We start from the raw sequence: 14,738 nt of genomic DNA on the forward strand, positions 1-14,738 counted from the left end.
GAGGCAGCAGAGCAAACGGCTGGAAACTTGGGTTCAGCTGAAAGAACCGGGATCATAAATCAAGAGTTGGACGTCGACGGCGTCTCAAAGGAAACAACAGGAGCAGCAGAGCAAACGACAGCCACAGAGGGAGAGGCCGCAGCAGGAACAATCCGGGAGACAGACGAGCCGCCGAGTCAGCAAACGCCTTCTGAGGCGGCGGAGAACGACGGCGAGGAGGAGAACGAGCAGGAAGTGTGGCTGGATGCCGAGGAAGACGTTTGCTCTCCAGTGACAAGTTCCGACCTCCAAACTTCTCCTGGCGTCACGACAGAAGAGCAACGGAAGAGCCGGAGAACTCACAGGGGCGGCGAGAGCGAGAGTGAAGGGGAAGACTTCTCCATCGCTCTGGAACATCTGGAGATCACAAAGCAAAGCGATTGATTTGACCCGACTCAGCCAACCTGACGGTAGGAATCCTGTCTTTCTTCTATTTCCATCTGATCTGTAGAGGAGCGTCAAGTCGTTCATCAACTGCGGTTCTGTTTTCTCTGCAGGTCGGACAGCCGGCGCTGGAAATACAAAAAGCCACGAAAGCCTTTGATTTGCATGATGAACCAACTGAGAAAAGTGTGTGATTCATGAGAGAGACGGACGTTCAGCAGCTTCTGGTCTCTGTGCTTACTAATCATTAACCTTGTGTTGTTTTCATCTCACAGATTAGGGTCTTAGTTCTGTATTTAAGTGTCCCGCACACAGCACACTTACCTTTTTATAAACCATGAAGATATTTCACTACGTCACCACTTTCATAGATTTTGTCACAAACATTTTTTTGTCCTGTTAACTGTAGATCAACAGAAACATATATTGAATATTGAACAGTGGTTTTCCTCCTGGTGGGGGGGGGGTTAGAGGCTTCCCTCCGATTTAATGATTTATTTAAGAAGTCATTCATCTTCTTTTCCACTTTGATCCTGTTCATGGTGCCGGAATCAATCCCACCTCGTTAATGTGTGGGAACAGGGAGACACCTGGACAGGTGAGGACAGGGAGACACCTGGACAGGTGAGGACAGGGAGACACCTGGACAAGTGAGGACAGGGAGACACCGAGACAGGTGAGGACAGAGAGACACCTGGACGCGTGGGGACAGGAAGACACCTAGACAGGTGAGGACAGGGAGACACCTGGACAAGTGAGGACAGGGAGACACCGAGACAGGTGAGGACAGAGAGACACCTGGATGCGTGAGGACACGAAGACACCTGGATAGGCGAGGACAGGGAAACACCTGGACAGGTGGGGACAGGGAGACACCTGGATAGGCGAGGACAGGGAGACACCTGACAGGTGAAGACAATGAGACACTTGGACGGGTGGGGACTGGGAGACACCTGGACAGGTGAAGACAGGGAGACACCTAGACAAGTGAGGACTGGGAGACACCTGGACAGGTGAGGACAGGGAGACACCTGGACAGGTGAGGACAGGGAGACACCTGGACAGGTGAGGACTGGGAGACACCTGGACAGGTGAGGACAGGGAGACACCTGGGCACGTGGGGACAGGGAGACACCTGGAGAGGTGAAGACAATGAGACGCTTGGACGCGTGGGGACAGGGAGACACCTGGACAGGTGAAGACAATGAGACGCTTGGACGGGTGGGGACCGGGAGACACCTGGACAGGCGAGGATAGGAAGACACCTGGACAGGTAGGGACAGGGAGACACCTAGAAAGGTTAGGACAGAGAGACACCTGGATGGGTGGGGACAGGGAGAGCGCCTCATGTGGACGACAGGCCAGAAACATCTGGTTTAGGTGAACCGGGTTCTGGTGTGGACGGAACACACACACACACACACACACACACACACACACACACACACACACACACACACACACACACACACACACACACACACACACACACACACACACACACACACACACACACACAGTATTCCAGTGCAGCTTGTACATAAAGCAGTTTGAAGGTGAAGAACATCACATCGACACCTGCAGCAGCAGCAGCGAAGCCTTAACGTTCCTGTGGCAGCTTTTCTCTGCACGTCGTATTTATAGAAACATAGATTTGAAGTTTTACCATCTTGAGGACGATAAATCTGAATTATCACTCAGAACCAGGAGCCGATATTAAAGCTCATTATTTCCACTGAATTGTAGACTTTTAGCTTTTAACCTTAAATATTAATGAAAAAGTTTTGTTGGCAAAAGGACTTGATAAATAGAAGTCAACTTTATGATAAAAAGGTTTTTCTTTACTTCCGTTGACACATTTCAGCTCCTCTATGAATCACCACAAACTGCAGACATGTATCCCCTGTATTTATATATTTACCAGTATTTTATTAATGAAATATTTATTTTATTTGAATAAAGTTCAAATCTGTGAATTTCAAGCATGTCGTCTTGTTTTTCTGGGGTTTTCTCCCGTTAGAAACGTTCTTACATGAAACACTGAAAAGCCCAGAAGATTTAAAAATAAATACTTTATTTCACCACAGCAATCAAACTTTATGTTCCCACTTTTCTTCAACGGTTTGATGTGGCTGCGTCTCACTGACGTCAAGAAGACTTTAACACATTTCAAGATATACAGACGTTGGTTTGGTTTCGTTACACAAACGGATTCATCCGTCAAGAGTTCAGAACATTTTACCTTTAAACTTTGAGACTGATCGATGACTGAGGAGCGTCTCAATCAATCACATCTTTAAAAGTCCAACTTTTTTTTGAAAACCATTTTTTTTTAGGTTTGATTCTGATGATCATGCAAAAGTTTAGTTTCAAAACTAAACTGATAAAAAAAATGAAGTTTGTCCCATTTGACTGGATCCAACTTGAAATGAAGGACGACCCGGTTGGTTCAGATCGTCAGAACTTTTCCATCAGAAGATCATTTTTGAAACTTCAAACAAGACCTACAAGAAAACCACAAGAATATTGACACAGAACCCGTGGAAAACAGTTTGACATGAATAAACATTGAAAGACGATAAAACTCATTTCAAAACTATTATAACTATAATTATATCACCAGGAAAGTAAAGTGAAAACGAGAGATTTCATGGTTTCAGACTCCTGAAGACTTTCTAAAGATCAAAAGACTTTGATTAAAAGAACTTGTTACAATTCGGGCGAATAATTCGAAATGTTTAACTTGTTAAAAAACAGTTTGTTTCACTCTTTACAACTTTGTTTCTAGAATCTTTGAATCCTCAGTGTTGAACCTGCACTCCAGGTCCAGGTCCAGACTAGACGTGGTCCAGACTAGACGTGGTCCAGACTAGACGTGGTCCAGACTAGATGTGGTCCAGGACTAGACCTGGTCCAGACTAGACGTGGTCCAGACTAGACGTGGTTCAGGACTAGACGTGGTCCAGACTAGACGTGGTCCAGGACTAGACGTGGTCCAGACTAGACGTGGTCCAGACTAGACGTGGTCCAGGACTAGACGTGGTTCAGGACTAGACGTGGTTCAGGACTAGACGTGGTCCAGACTAGACGTGGTCCAGGACTAGACGTGGTCCAGACTAGACGTGGTTCAGGACTAGACGTGGTTCAGGACTAGACGTGGTCCAGACTAGACGTGGTCCAGGACTAGACGTGGTCCAGACTAGACGTGGTCCAGGACTAGACCTGGTCCAGACTAGACGTGGTCCAGACTAGACGTCACCGGTCCAGTGAACTCCACTACCTCGATGGTGATGAGGATGACGATCATCCACTCCAGCCTCAAGCTGTGCTTCTCACTCAGGTGACTCCTCATCAGGTCCGTCAGCTGCGTGCAGTGTTCCAACTTCTCATTCACCACCTGCCAACCAGTGAAGACCAGAGACAACCAGGGAAGACCAGAGACACAACCAGTGAAGACCAGAGACAACCAGGGAAGAGCAGAGACACAACCAGTGAAGACCGGAGACAACCAGTGAAGACCAGAGACACAACCAGGGAAGACCAGAGACAACCAGTGAAGACCAGAGACACAACCAGGGAAGACCAGAGACAACCAGTGAAGACCAGAGACACAACCAGTGAAGACCAGAGACACAACCAGGGAAGACCAGAGACAACCAGGGAAGACCAGAGACACAACCAGTGAAGACCAGAGACAACCAGGGAAGAGCAGAGACACACCCAGTGAAGACCAGAGACAACCAGTGAAGACCAGAGACAACCAGGGAAGACCAGAGACAACCAGTGAAGAGCAGAGACACAACCAGTGAAGACCAGAGACAACCAGGGAAGACCAGAGACAACCAGGGAAGACCAGAGACAACCAGGGAAGAGCAGAGACACAACCAGTGAAGACCAGAGACACAACCAGTGAAGACCAGAGACACAACCAGGGAAGACCAGAGACAACCAGTGAAGACCAGAGACACAACCAGTGAAGACCAGAGACAACCAGTGAAGTGTCCTATGTCGACTCTAGACACGTCCTACATTGTCTCCTGAAGTCTCCTGCACTGATTCTGGAAGTGTTGTACATTAACTCTAGAAGTGTCCTGCCCCGACTCTAGAAGTGTCCTACCCCGACTCTAGAAGTGTCCTACCCCGACTCTAGAAGTGTCCTACCCCGACTCTAGAAGTGTCCTGCCCCGACTCTAGAAGTTGTCTACATTGACTCTAGACGTGTCCTACACTGAATTAGAAGTGTCCTACAATGACTTTGAAGTGTCCTACACTGACGTAGAAGTGTCCTACAATGACGTAGAAGTGTCCTACACTGACTTCGAAGTGTCCTACACTGACTTAGACGTGTCCTACACTGAATTAGAAGTGTCCTACACTGACTTTGAAGTGTCCTACAATGACGTAGAAGTGTCCTACAATGAGGTAGAAGTGTCCTACACTGACTTCGAAGTGTCCTACACTGACTTAGACGTGTCCTACACTGACTGAGAAGTGTCCTACACTGACTGAGAAGTGTCCTACATTGACTCTGCGGTTGATGCTGAGGAACTGGCAGGTCTTGTCGTAGAGCTTCTCCAGGTTCTCTCGGTCCCAGTAGAAATCAGGCGTGAGCAGCAGGTCGGACCGCAGGTTTATAACGTGTCTGTCAGATGACAAGAAAAACAACCTCTGATTCTACTGGAGCAACAGAATCACTTTCAAGGATCACAACAGAACCTTCAACAAGGAAAAGCACAAAAACACCCAGATCAGGTTTAAGAGGGTCAAACAGAGACAGAGAGACAGACAGATCTCCATCGTGTCTTTTTATTTTGGTTGCAGTCAAAACCTCCCGTCTTCAGCCATGTTGTTCTCAACTTGTTTTCTAGTGTTGGATTTCAAATCTGTGCAAAGACATCCTGGCAGCTTTGCTCTAAATACATTAAAGTAAGTCACTAATAAACATGACGAACTGTCCTTCAGTTTGACCTCTAACATAATTCAAAATTTCCTGCAAAACACTGATTGTAACCGTAAAAAGGCAAAGAGGAATTTAAACCTGCAGATTGAACTGGTGATTAATGAAAAGTGATTCACCTCAAAGAGAAAAGTTCTCCAATCTTCTGCATCACTTCTGCAGACGACAACTTCACTCTTTTTCCAGATTTCAACGTCTGAGACACAACAGGTTCATAATGATGGTTTAGAATATTAACTGCTAATATCAACAATGAATGAATGAATGAATGAATACCTCTGGAATGGACTGAATGGACTCCACAAAGTAGTCTAATGAAACCTCCCAGATGGCCAGCTTCACTGTGAAGGAAGCAGTGGATGAGGAGAAGAGTGAGGACGAGACGGGTCTTGCTCCGTCTTCCGTCCTCGTCCTCACCTGACAAGCAGAGAGCGTTCGAAAAGGCAAATTTCTCCAGAACGGCTTCCTGCTGGTTCATCTCGTCACTCAGAATGAAGTTTCCGCGCTCCAGCTTCGTGTTTCCTCTGGAAGAGAAGAGTCATTAAGTAAGAGAGGAGAAAGAGAGTGAGAACAGAGGACATGAGGACGGAGGGTGAACATGAGGACAGAGGATGAACATGAGGACGGAGGATGAACATGAGGACGGAGGATGAACATGAGGACGGAGGATGAACATGAGGACGGAGGATGAACATGAGGACGGAGGGTGAACATGAGGACGGAGGATGAACATGAGGACGGAGGGTGAACATGAGGACGGAGGGTGAACATGAGGACAGAACATGAGGACGGAGGATGAACATGAGGACGGAGGGTGAACATGAGGACGGAGGGTGAACATGAGGACGGAGGATGAACATGAGGACGGAGGATGAGGACGTAGGATGAACATGAGGACGGAGGGTGAACATGAGGACGGAGGATGAACATGAGGACGGAGGGTGAACATGAGGACGGAGGATGAACATGAGGACGGAGGATGAGGACGGAGGATGAACATGAGGACGGAGGGTGAACATGAGGACGGAGGGTGAACATGACGACAGAGGATGAGGACAGAGGGTGAACATGAGGACAGAACATGAGGACGGAGGGTGAACATGAGGACAGAGGATGAACATGAGGACAGAGGATGAACATGAGGACAGAACATGAGGACAGAGGATGAACATGAGGACAGAACATGAGGACGGAGGGTGAACATGAGGACAGAGGATGAACATGAGGACAGAGGATGAACATGAGGACAGAGGATGAACATGAGGACGGAGGATGAGGACGGAGGATGTCCATACTGTCCCACAGTGTAGTTGATCTCCTCGTTCTCCCAGTGGACCAAAGCCACTTCATAAGGTTGAATCTCATGCAGCTCCAGGACCCTCAGGACCTTCTTGACCTGCAGAGATGCAGAACCTGAAGTGACCCTGAAGCAAAGATCAAAGGCTGGGCGCTTGAATGAAGCTGATGATGGACGGACATGTTCACCGTTTTGTCTTCCACGTTCCAGAACACGACGGAACCTTCCCTGAAAGACCAAGTGGACAAAGTCAGTCTGGCCTCGTGGGGCTCCACTGCGCCGCCCTGCTGGCCGCCCACTCACTCCAGAGGCGTAAAAACACGACGAGGTTTTCTGCACCTGAAGAAGAACATCACAGCGTTGTCGTCGGGCTTGGCCGCCATGTCTGTGCTGATCACCAGCACGTTGGACGCGTCTGAAACCAGGACAGGCTTGGTTGAGACGACCCGTCACCCGGAGGCGGGGCGGCGGTCTGAGGGCCAATCCCAATTCTACCCCTTAGCCCTTCATCTTACCCCTTTGAATTGCACGTTCACGAGAGTCTGAGGGGTGTCCTATTTCACTACTGTGCAGAGGCGGAGGGGTGAGGGGAAGGGCTTTTCACCCCTCTAAATGGAGCGCTTACAGATGCACACTTTAAACAGAGGGGTATGAGGACATGATGACGAAGGACTCACATTTCACATATATACGCTTCTAAAGTTATATAAACCTGTTGTGTTTTATACTAGTAAGAACAGCAGTAGCGCTGCCGTATGGAGCTTCCGTGTGTATTTGTTTGGTAGAGACCGTGTTTATAACATTTTATTAATACACTGTTTTCTAACATGGGCGTTTTGAAAACAGGGACCCTCGAGCAAACAAGAAAGCTCCTCCGCTTCCGTTTTCCGCCACATCAAGGCAAAGCAGCTGCTGCAACACGTTGGATTTGGGACGGCAGGACGACGCTCCTGCTGGAAAATCAACTAACATCCGTGGCTCAGCTCTGCGGATATAACGGCGCCGTATTATGACGTCATAACTGTGAGACGGAGCGAGAGGGGGAGGGGCTGAGCAGAGGGGCGGGGCTGACCAGAGGGAGAGGGGGGTCCCAAATCTAAGGGCTGAAACTTTTACCCCTTTGCCCTCATTTTTGAGGGGAAGGCGGAGGCGGAGGGCTAAGGGGTAGGGGTAGGGGTAGAAAATTGAATTGGGATTGGGCCTTCGTCTCACCTCGTGGGAAGTCCACCTCCTGGAAGCCGTGGCCCACCAGGTCGTGGCAGAGCGTCGGCAGGTGGTACTGGTCTGCGGTGGCGAAGGCGATGCAGCGCATCATGTCCTGCAAACACAACCGATGAGTCCCCGGAGCAACGCCTGACTGCAGGGACAGCAGAGTCCACGTCCTCACCTGGTCCTCGCTCTGGGACGGCTGGTTGGCTCGAGACGGCTGCTTGGTTCTTGGTCCTTTCAGAGCTCTCTTCCCAGGGACCATCACGGCTTTCAGGCTCGGTTTTAACACAGACTTGACGACATTGGTTGAATAACAAGACTTGTGCCCCCTCCTGGAGGGAGCCCACATGAAGGCGTCTGCCGAGAGCACGCTGCTGGAACTCTGAGACTCACCGGGACGAGGACGCCCCTGGAGCTTCTCGCCAGGACGAGGACACACCTGGAGCTTCTCGCCTGGACGAGGACACACCTGGAGCTTCTGCTGCCGGCCAGCGTTTGAGTGAAAAGCCCCCGAGAGGGTCCACGGCCTGGAGGACGTCCTGGCTGCAGGCTGAGGAGTGGACGGAGGGACGGAGCGGGAGAAAGCAGCCGAGGCAGGAAGGTGGAGCACCCCCCCACGTGCAGACCTCCCGGCTCCCAGCGAGGACCACAACGCCCGGAGGAGCATCTTCCATAGGGTCCCACTGGAGAGCTGCAACACAGCGCAAAGGTCGCGAGGTCAAGACCAGCAGGCTTCTTCTGCTCAACCAACTGAGAGGCACTTTTCCTTTGTGAGGTTTTTTTTCTTCTTTCAGTGTTTCCATGGTAACATGATTGTAACTCAGTTCACTTCCAGGTCCTGTATGTTGCTATGACGGCAGGCTGAGGTCTGCATGAAGCAGCAGGGGGCGCTCCGCTATGAGAACCTCCACTATTTTCTACCACAGAACTTGTTTATAATGAAGCCAGACGTTTGTTCATCAGCAACTACTAAACAAACGACATACTACTGGAAATGAAAGCTGGATTTTTTTTTTTTTTTTACCATAAATTGAGCCTTTTAATGGCTTCATGTGAAAGAGAACTTTAATCAGTGTGTGTTTACGTAGGTTACCATGGAAACGGCTGTAGAGCTGCGTTCTATCATTCTACACCGCCACTGTCAGTCCGTCTCCTGGTTCCTGGACCAGACCACTGTTACAGTCCGTCTCCTGGTTCCTGGACCAGACCACTGGTACAGTCCGTCTCCTGGTTCCTGGACCAGACCACTGGTACAGTCCGTCTCCTGGTTCCTGGACCAGACCACTGGTACAGTCCGTCTCCTGGTTCCTGGACCAGACCACTAGTACAGTCCGTCTCCTGGTTCCTGGACCAGACCACTGGTACAGTCCATCTCCTGGTTCCTGGACCAGACCACTGGTACAGTCCGTCTCCTGGTTCCTGGACCAGACCACTGGTACAGTCCATCTCCTGGTTCCTGGACCAGACCACTGGTACAGTCCGTCTCCTGGTTCCTGGACCAGACCACTGGTACAGTCCGTCTCCTGGTTTCTGGACCAGACCACTGGTACAGTCCGTCTCCTGGTTCCTGGACCAGACCACTGGTACAGTCCGTCTCCTGGTTCCTGGACCAGACCACTGGTACAGTCCGTCTCCTGGTTCCTGGACCAGACCACTGGTACAGTCCCTCTCCTGGTTCCAGTGACAATCATCCCCGACCAATGAGAAGACGGCTGTATTTTAGCTCCACCTTAAAGGACCGCTTCCTCAGTGCGAGATACCTTAATGGAGGCGTGACGAAAAATGTAACCGGTGGTTACAGTTTTTTCTGTACCATGCAAAGCTTTTGTCAGTGGAAACGCAAGGAAACTCATCCCACCCCATTCCGTCCCAGCACAAATATGTTAGTACCTGGTACCTGGCCAGTGCAGATGACGGGGACGTCGTGTCACAGGTACAATGTTCAGGATGTTCTGGGGGTCAAGGGTCAGGCTTATTGACTGTCAGCTGTTGAATTGAACCTGCGACCATGACTCCTGTCCAACCACCAGGGCACCACTGCCCATCCTTATTCAATTCAACTTTATTTATACAACACCAAATAATAGACAGTCATTCCTCGGTGCTTATACACACTTTGTCAAATTACAATGGTTTCATTTGACAGACCGACACAACGTCAAGTGGGAACAAATAAAGAACTTTAGAAAAGCTACTGGAACTCCTGAGCCATTTATATATGTGCATGTTAGGATGCAGAGTGACCATCACGTCCCTGTATGTATTACACTATGAAGTTAGTATGGATACAGGTTCTGCAGTCAGACGACCAATCACAGTGCAGATCCTACATTTTATCGTCACGCTCTCAAGATCCAAAACAGAAGATTAAAACTGTTAGCAGCTGAATGGTAAGTTAGTCAGCGTCAGTTAGCCGTGAGCTCTCAGTTAGCTGTTAGCTGTCAGTTAGCTGTTAGCTCTGAGTTAGCAGTTAGCTACCAGTTAACTCACCGTGAAGGAAGAAGAGACGACAAACTCCTCGGTGTTAAAACCAGCAGAGATAATCCAGAAACGTGTGCAGGTTCTACGGTTTTTGTTGGATTATTTAAGGTTAAATGAAACACGTGAAATCCAGGACGGTCAGGGGGCGTGGCGCTCCCTTCCTGTTGACAGTCACTTCCTGATGACGCTTAGTTCCCGATGACGTACAATTAAAGGCACAGAGACCCCGAGTGACGAAAGTAAACTGAAGTTTCTTATTAATAAATCTGCGTTTTCCCCGTTCACTTAAATGATTCATGTTCGAAACGTTCTGATTAAAATACTTTAGTAAATCATCCACATTCAATGTAAAGTTCTCAAGCAAACTATAAAGGAGCATTTATTCATATTACATAGGTAAACAAACATGTACATCCATCAGATGTTTTCTTTTTATCAGATAAACGATTTCTACAAAAATGCAGATCAGACGTTTTGGTTATTAATTTAAATTGTGGACAAATAAAGTCATTGATGATATTAAAGTAAATGAAATCGTGTGAATCGTACTTCAGGAAGAGCCTTAACAGCTGGAATTCACCGCCTGACAGTCCGAACTGAGGGGAAAACACACCTTCAACTATCTTTATCCTGCAGTTTTCTACATTTACCTGACGTTTATGTCCAATTAAATAATCATTTTTCATTATTTGAATTTGAAACCTCTTGTTCACTTTCAGACTCACTGGACCCCCAGCAGGGACCACAGCGCCCCCTCTGGCGCCAGGTGGTACGGCGTGTTAGTGTTGCCAGGAGCCTTGTGACAACAGAGACTGTTGACGTGTTGACTTGGTCCTGAACACTGATGGAAGTTACGGAGAACCGTGACGAGGTAACAACTTTACATTGGTCTTCACACTGAGACACAAGAACAGCAGAAGACGTCCCGCGTGGTTTCTGTGTGGTTGTTGTGACCTGGCGATGTTCTGTGAGGAGCGTCTCAGGAGGAGGATGGCGGTGCTGGAGGAGAGCGTGAGGTCCTGCCAGGTGGAGAGCAGGGCCAGCAGACTGACGGTGCTCAGGCTGGTGGAGGAGCTGCAGCGGGAGAGGAGGACGAGCTCCTGCAGCTCAGCAGCTCTGCGCTCGCTCTCCCAGGTTGGAGGCGCTCACCCTCTCACCCTCTCACCCTCTCACCCTCTCACCCTCTCACCCTCTCACCCTCTCACCCTCTCACCGCTGCTCACACAATCAGGAGCTCACCAGAAAACCAGAAAACCAGGAACCACGTCTACTTTGTACTTCACTTCTTGCTTTTCCAGTGCTGTGCTTTGTTTAGAATCCATCCATCATCCATCGAGCATCCACTCATTATTCTATCATCCATCCATCTATCATCCATCCATCATCCATCGAGCATCCACTCATTATTCTATCATCCATCCATCTATCATCCATCCATCATTCTATCATCCATCCATCATTCTATCATCCATCCATCATCCATCGAGCCTCCACTCATTATTATATCATCCATCCATCCATCATTCTATCATCCATCCATCATCCATCGAGCATACACTCATTATTTTATCATCCATCCATCTATCATCCATCCATCATTCTATCATCCATCCATCTATCATCCATCCATCTATTATCCATCCATCATTCTATCATCCATCCATCATCCATCGAGCATCCACTCATTATTATATCATCCATCCATCCATCCATCCATCCATCCATCCATCAATCTATCATCCATCCATCATCCATCGAGCATCCACTCATTATTGTATCATCCATCCATCCATCTATCATCCATCCACCCATCTATCATCCATCCATGGTCAATGCATCATCCATCCATCCATCCATCATCAATCATCCATCTGTCATCCAGCATCCATCATCATCCATCCATCATCCTAGCATCCATCCATCATCCATCCTCATCCATCCATCCGTCTATCATCCATCTATCCTCCATCCATCATCCATCCATGCATCATCCATCCATCATCCATCCATCATCATCCATCCATCCATCATCCTATCATCCATCCATCTATCATCTATCCATCATCCATCCATCCATCATCCATCAATCCCCCATCCATCATCATCCATCCATCCATCTATCATCCATCTATCCTCCATCCATCATCATCCTATCATCCATCCATCTATCATCCATCCATCTATCATCCATCCATCCATCCATCTATCCTCCATCCATCATCATCCTATCATCCATCATCATCCATCATCCATCCTCCAATCATCCATCCATCTATCATCATCCATCATCCATCCTCCTATCATCCATCCATCTATCATCATCCATCATCCTATCATCCATCCATCCATCCTCCTACCATCCATCCATCTATCATCCATCCGTCCTCCTTGTGGACGCACTGTCCTGAGGATCAGTGGTCTCTGGTCTTGGTGTGTCAGGAGCTGGATGGTGTGGTGGTGAGCAGCAGGAGGGTGGAGGTGGAGAAGCAGACGTTGGGTGAGCGGTTGGAGGCCAGCCAGAGGGTGACGGAGGCGGTGAGGCGGGAGTCGCTCTGTTTGGACAAACAGGTGGAGGAGCTGCAGAGACAGAGACAGGCGGCGGAGGACCGGCTGCAGGAGCTTCTGGAGAAGATGGCCGCTCTCCTGCAGGGACCGTGTGACAGAGTCGTCCCCCCCACTGAGGACCAGGTCCTGCAGTCCCTGGACTGCCTCTGCAACAAGGTGAGGACATGGTCTCCTCTGGTTCTCTGGTTCCTCCTGGATGGAGGTGGTCTCCTCTGGTTCTCTGGTTCCTCCTGGATGGAGGTGGTCTCCTCTGGTTCTCTGGTTCCTCCTGGATGGAGGTGGTCTTCTCTGGTTCTCTGGTTCCACCTGGATGGAGGTGGTCTCCTCTGGTTCTCTGGTTCCTCCTGGATGGAGGTGGTCTCCTCTGGTTCTCTGGTTCCTCCTGGATGGAGGTGGTCTTCTCTGGTTCTCTGGTTCCACCTGGATGGAGGTGGTCTCCTCTGGTTCTCTGGTTCCTCCTGGATGGAGGTGGTCTCCTCTGGTTCTCTGGTTCCTCCTGGATGGAGTTGGTCTTCTCTGGTTCTCTGGTTCCCAGGAGAACCAGGAGACTGGCTGAGGTTTTCTGTTGGGACTCCACAGACGGTGTTGGAGAAGGAGGAGCGGCTGCATCGTGTCTCAGAGGAGCTGACGGAGCTGACGGAGCTGACGGAGCAGCAGCTCAGCTCCCAGCAGAGGGCGGAGCTGGCCGAGCAGCAGGTCCAAGACCTGAGGGGGAGGCTGCAGGTCCTGGAGGACCAGCTGCAGCAGGACAGGCGGCAGGTGAGTGAGAGCCGGTCGCTGTGGGACGCGTCCAGACCCACCAGAGGACTCGTCTACCTCCACAGGACCAGGGTTTCCTGGACCGTCTGTCTCAGGCCCTGAAGGTGGAGGACGTGGCTCTGGAGCCGGGTCTGGACAGGCCGGAGCTGCTCCTGTCCCGGGCAGGACAACTGGTCCAACAGGAAGCCGCGTCGCCACTGCAAAGTAAAAGTCTGACTTACAGTTTACAGCGAAAGGTAACGAGCTCCATCCTCAGTCCACCGTGAAGAAAACATGTTTATCATCAGACTGAGTGTTTAATTGACTTGTACTTACAGTTTATATCACGTCATCTATTGTCACTATGGACACGGTCTCTGCTTTTTGACTGACTAGTTGAATTTCTTTTCTTTTGAGCAGAATTTCCCTTTCATATCACAACAAGTGTCATTTTAATGGACTTTATTATCCACTGATGTAATCTGAGCCGAGACCTGCTGCGGCGATCATTACTGCAGGTTAAAATGTCACCACCAATACGTCAAATACACTCGCACTTACCACCTGTCACCACTAGATGGCACTTTCTGGCCACAGAAAGCTGCTACCGTTCAGAAAAACCTCCATCACTGCTGGATTGGACTGAGAGAGCAAGAAAAAATGTTTCCAAAAAGAAAAAACGTTTCCAAAAAGAAAAAACATTTCCAAAAAGAAAAAACATTTCCAAAAAGAAAAAACATTTCCAAAAAGAAAAAACGTTTCCAAAAAGAAAAAACGTTTCCAAAAAGAAAAAACGTTTCCAAAAAGAAAAACGTTTCTAAAAAGAAAAAATGTTTCCAAAAAGAAAAAATATTTCCAGAAAGAAAAAACATTTCCAAAAAGAAAAAACGTTTCCAAAAAGAAAAAACATTTCCAAAAAGAAAAATTTTTTCCAAAAAGAAAAAACATTTCCAAAAAGAAAAAACGTTTCCAGAAAGAAAAACGTTTCCAAAAAGAAAAAACGTTCCCAAAAAGAAAAAACGTTTCCAAAAACAAAAAGCGTTTCCAAAAAGAAAAAACATTTCCAAA

At 48.7% G+C, this 14,738-nt stretch overlaps 1 protein-coding gene across 2 annotated transcripts; it reads right to left on the reverse strand.

Moving 5' to 3' along the window:
• Positions 1 to 2,513: 2,513 nt before the first annotated feature.
• rmnd1 (required for meiotic nuclear division 1 homolog) lies at positions 2,514 to 10,518 on the reverse strand. 2 transcript variants are annotated; one of them, XM_080512972.1, is made up of 13 exons: positions 10,377 to 10,518; positions 8,356 to 8,577; positions 8,065 to 8,325; positions 7,890 to 7,995; positions 7,017 to 7,092; positions 6,866 to 6,905; positions 6,676 to 6,776; positions 5,798 to 5,904; positions 5,657 to 5,721; positions 5,500 to 5,576; positions 4,945 to 5,065; positions 3,704 to 3,820; positions 2,514 to 2,927 (listed from the first exon to the last, which is right to left on the reverse strand). In XM_080512972.1, the coding sequence occupies exons 2-13, from the start codon at positions 8,551 to 8,553 to the stop codon at positions 2,895 to 2,897; spliced, it is 1,302 nt and encodes a 433-aa protein (XP_080369098.1). In that variant the 5' UTR covers positions 8,554 to 8,577; positions 10,377 to 10,518; the 3' UTR covers positions 2,514 to 2,894. The 2 variants fall into 2 exon arrangements, with proteins under 2 accessions (XP_080369098.1, XP_080369097.1); XM_080512971.1 differs by having other exon boundaries at positions 8,065 to 8,577.
• Positions 10,519 to 14,738: the final 4,220 nt, after the last annotated feature.

The sequence above is a fragment of the Blennius ocellaris genome, assembly GCF_963422515.1.
Source record: "Blennius ocellaris genome assembly, chromosome: 17".
Taxonomy (NCBI): Eukaryota; Metazoa; Chordata; class Actinopteri; order Blenniiformes; family Blenniidae; genus Blennius; species Blennius ocellaris.